The sequence below is a fragment of the Aquarana catesbeiana genome, linkage group LG02 (genome assembly GCF_042186555.1).
Source record: "Aquarana catesbeiana isolate 2022-GZ linkage group LG02, ASM4218655v1, whole genome shotgun sequence".
In the NCBI taxonomy this organism is placed as follows: domain Eukaryota; kingdom Metazoa; phylum Chordata; class Amphibia; order Anura; family Ranidae; genus Aquarana; species Aquarana catesbeiana.
In genome coordinates, this window is record NC_133325.1 from 464,373,632 (window position 1) to 464,377,412 (window position 3,781).

Here is a 3,781-nt window from a genome sequence, read left to right on the forward strand (position 1 = left end):
AATTTACGTAAAGTCTAATGACCCCTTTCCCAAAGCCATTATTATCTGGGTCAAGAAACCGTTCTGGCAGTGAAGTCACTGGCTGCTGCAGAACCTCTTTTAAAGAGTTACCATCAATAGTGTCCTTCATGAAGCTAAAGCTAATTATTTGGACACAAAGCACAACATTGATGTGACACCTATGTATCCCAAGGGGTTTTACAGCTGAGTATTTTCAGTGTTACAAACTATCCAGGGTGATGGGCCTAATGCCAAATAAGGCCTTCTGATTGCTCCGTACCTATAGCATTTTAATTTCAATACACTCTGCTCAGAAATGCTACCACATTTCTCTGGCCTATCAGTGTTATCAACAGATGTTCCGTGAGTTTGAATTTAGTTGCAGATGCAATAAAACATCACTTATACAACTATTGCTTTCCATGCAGAATTGACACATCTAGAAAAATATTACCTAGCAGATTATTGCATTACACAAATTCTGCAGCTGCCCCCATACAATCTTGCACGGGGCAGGTAAGTCAAACATCAGTCAGCATTTTGGTTATATTTACATAGTTTGTATTTCCTAAGGTGCAGTTTGCAGTTTTTAAGTTCTTGTCCCTAAAATCTTCATTACTATGATTAACTCCTTCTTGAATCTCCATGTAGTCAGATTTACTGAGAGTGGAGGCACTTCTGCTTTTTTGAAGGTCAGGGGAAGATGGGATCTTTGGACAGCTGGTTACTTGCAAATACTGTGCTTGCTCCTCACCCTCTGTCTCTCTATGATAGAAGTAATTGAAGTTGGAGACTATAACAGGAACTGGTAAGGCAATGGTTAACACGCCTGCAATTGCACAAAGAGATCCTACTATTTTGCCACCTATTGTTGTAGGGACCATGTCTCCATATCCTACTGTTGTCATGGAAACCACAGCCCACCAGAAGGCATCTGGGATACTAGGAAACTGAGATTCTCTCTCATCAGCTTCTGCAAAATATACAGCACTGGAGAAAAGAATTACACCAATAAAGAGGAAAAATATAAGAAGGCCTAGTTCTCTCATGCTAGCTTTCAGTGTCTGACCCAAAATCTGAAGGCCTTTTGAATGTCTGGAAAGTTTGAAGATCCTAAATACTCGAACCAGTCGTATTACCCTAAGAATTGCTAAAGACATTGCTTGTTGACCCTGCTGTCCATCTTCTGTTTTTTCAGCCAGTTCTGTACCCAGTGTTATAAAGTAAGGGATTATAGCCACTATGTCAATAATGTTCATAATATTAGTAAAAAATCCAGCTTTGCTTGGGCAGGCAAAAAAACGAACCAAAAACTCAAAGGAGAACCATATAATGCAAAGTGTTTCAACAATAAAGAAAGGGTCTGTGAAGGTGTTTGATTGTTGGTATCGATGTGTACTGTTGGGATATGCGTAATAATCTACAGGTCTCATAGACATATCCTCATTTTCATCTCTAAAAACAGGCAGTGTTTCAAGGCAAAAACTCACAATAGAGATTAATATCACCATAACTGATATAATTGCAATAATCCTGGCTGGACCAGAACTTTCTGGATATTCAAACAGCAGCCAGACCTGCTTCTGGTACTCATTGTCTGGCAAAGGGCGTTCCTCTTCTTTAATAAATCCTTCATCTTCCCTAAAGATCTCCATAGCTTCCTCACCAAGTTCATAGAAACGTATTTCCTCTGAGAAGATATCCAAGGGCACGTTTACAGGTCTTCTTAACCTGCCTCCAGACTGGTAATAGTACAAGATGGCATCAAAACTGGGTCTGTTCCTGTCAAAAAAATATTCATTTCTTAAGGGATCAAAATATCTCATCCTCTTTTTAGGATCCCCCAACAATGTTTCAGGGAACTGAGATAAGGTTTTCAACTGAGTTTCAAACCGCAATCCTGATATGTTAATAACAACTCTCTCACAACATTCGTGATCGGGTTCAGGGTCATAACTGTCTTGGGGGTGACCTGGCAAAGCTGAAGCTTCATCTGTGGGATCTCCAGTGGCAACTGTCATAGTTATGGGCCAATAAGGTGCACAGTCTGTTTCTCCTGGTTGGCTGCCGGAAAGAGATCACAATGAAGCACTGTAGAAATACGTGCACTCAGAATAGGAAATATTTTCTGGAAATGAGAGGCATAAAACCTCTCACCTATAAAAGAGGAGAAAATAATTAGAGTATGGGTCATAGTTTTTCAAACCAACAGACCTGAGATGTTGCTAGATTTGCTTTGAACACAATTTCCCAGAAGGAAACCATCAGCATGGAGAAGGTTAAGATGCTGAAATGGTCCATAGATTAATGCACCCTGGGGTGTTGTATAGATTAAAGGTATGCATCCTGTGTTCCAAAAAAAAAGCAATATTTTAGGCATGAATCTTAATGTTGTTTAATTGCAGTGAACTAAAATGAGATCCCATGGGCATTAGAAGTCATCTACATTACAAGGACATAAAAGTAATGTCAAGAATGCTTCCTGTATGCAGCACTGTATTTGAGCAATATTCACTGTTCTCTCACACACATATCATCAAGTTCTTCAGTCATGTAATACGGTCAATATATTGTCAAAGATAAAACCATATCAATCTATCAATAAATAGATGTTGAATTTAATCATTACAATATGGAATCTTGCTATAGAGGGCAAAATCATATTTAATAACATTATATGATCTTACAATGAATATCTTCAATAGGAAATCTTTAAAGCACACCATGTAATAGCAGACATTTAAAAATTCAAGAAAATATTCTAGGTTCAGCATAATCAATTTTTTAACAGGTGCATTTTGATTGTGAATCAAGTAACAGGAAACATGCAGCTAATGTCTGCAGATCTAGACAGGGACCAAACATGCAACATGCTGATTAGAACAAAATGCTTAATTGCGATCATAAAATTATGTCAGCATTTTCAGTGTCATTGGGAACCTGTATGAAAGCACTGAAACAAGACATTACCTTGAGAAACAATCCTCCAGGTTTCTTAGTAACCAGGCTATGTAGACTCTGCCCTCTGGAGAATACAATGAAGGAAAACAGATTTTCTGGCATCCTATAAATTTGTTTGTCCTAAGAATCCAAAATATGAAATCAGTTGATACAAAAATGGGGGATTCCTGGCTGAAAGGTGCTTATTCTTCTTGAAGTGAAAGGACAACATTGGTCTGGCAGGTTCCCTTGCTTGAAATCCTCCGTTAAAGCATATAATGTGATAAATGGAAGATGCTAAGCTCAGCAAAAAAAAAGGAAAAAAAAAAGTCTGGTGCCCTCAGGAGGAGTGACGTTGCCTGGTGGTAAGAAATAAAAAAACAGGAGCTAGGTAAGGCTGGTACATCATGAAACATCTGCAGAGACCCAGTTTCCAGATGCAGTAGTCACACAGCCTTCCCCCTTGTCAGCCTGCGTTATGATGCTTCGCTATTCTGCACTGCAACAAAACAAGAGGCAGTATTCACAGCACATCCCACGTTTCAGGGAGAGCTGAACAGAGGAAATGTAGGAATTTACAAAGCATACAGCATCTCAGAGAGCAGGCACATAGAAACAGTGCACCCTGGCTTCATATGTGTCTGTATGTGCATAGCATGTGTCAACTGCACAGCTGATTCATCATTCTTTTAGTTACATTACAATACCTGCTGTGATATTGACCTGGGGACCATAAAATAATGTACAAATAATGGCCTCCAGGTGGTACACAAAAGCAGTAGGAACTTGACCCCTTGCATGCGGTTACGAAACAAAATGAAAAATGTCAAGAATGCAGCAT

The 3,781-nt window shown here is 39.1% G+C and overlaps 1 protein-coding gene across 1 annotated transcript in view; it reads right to left on the minus strand.

Moving 5' to 3' along the window:
* Nucleotides 1–3,501, minus strand: part of LOC141128398 (potassium voltage-gated channel subfamily A member 2) — a 12,458-nt gene extending 8,957 nt beyond the window's left edge. Inside the window, exons 1-2 of the mRNA XM_073615674.1 lie at nt 2,971–3,501; nt 1–2,157 (exon numbers count right to left, since the gene is read on the minus strand). The exon at nt 1–2,157 is cut by the window's left edge and continues 8,957 nt beyond it. Of these exons, the coding sequence (XP_073471775.1) occupies nt 522–2,021 (1,500 nt within the window). The 5' untranslated portion in view covers nt 2,022–2,157; nt 2,971–3,501 and the 3' untranslated portion in view covers nt 1–521. The remainder of the gene's footprint in view (nt 2,158–2,970) is intronic.
* Nucleotides 3,502–3,781: the final 280 nt, after the last annotated feature.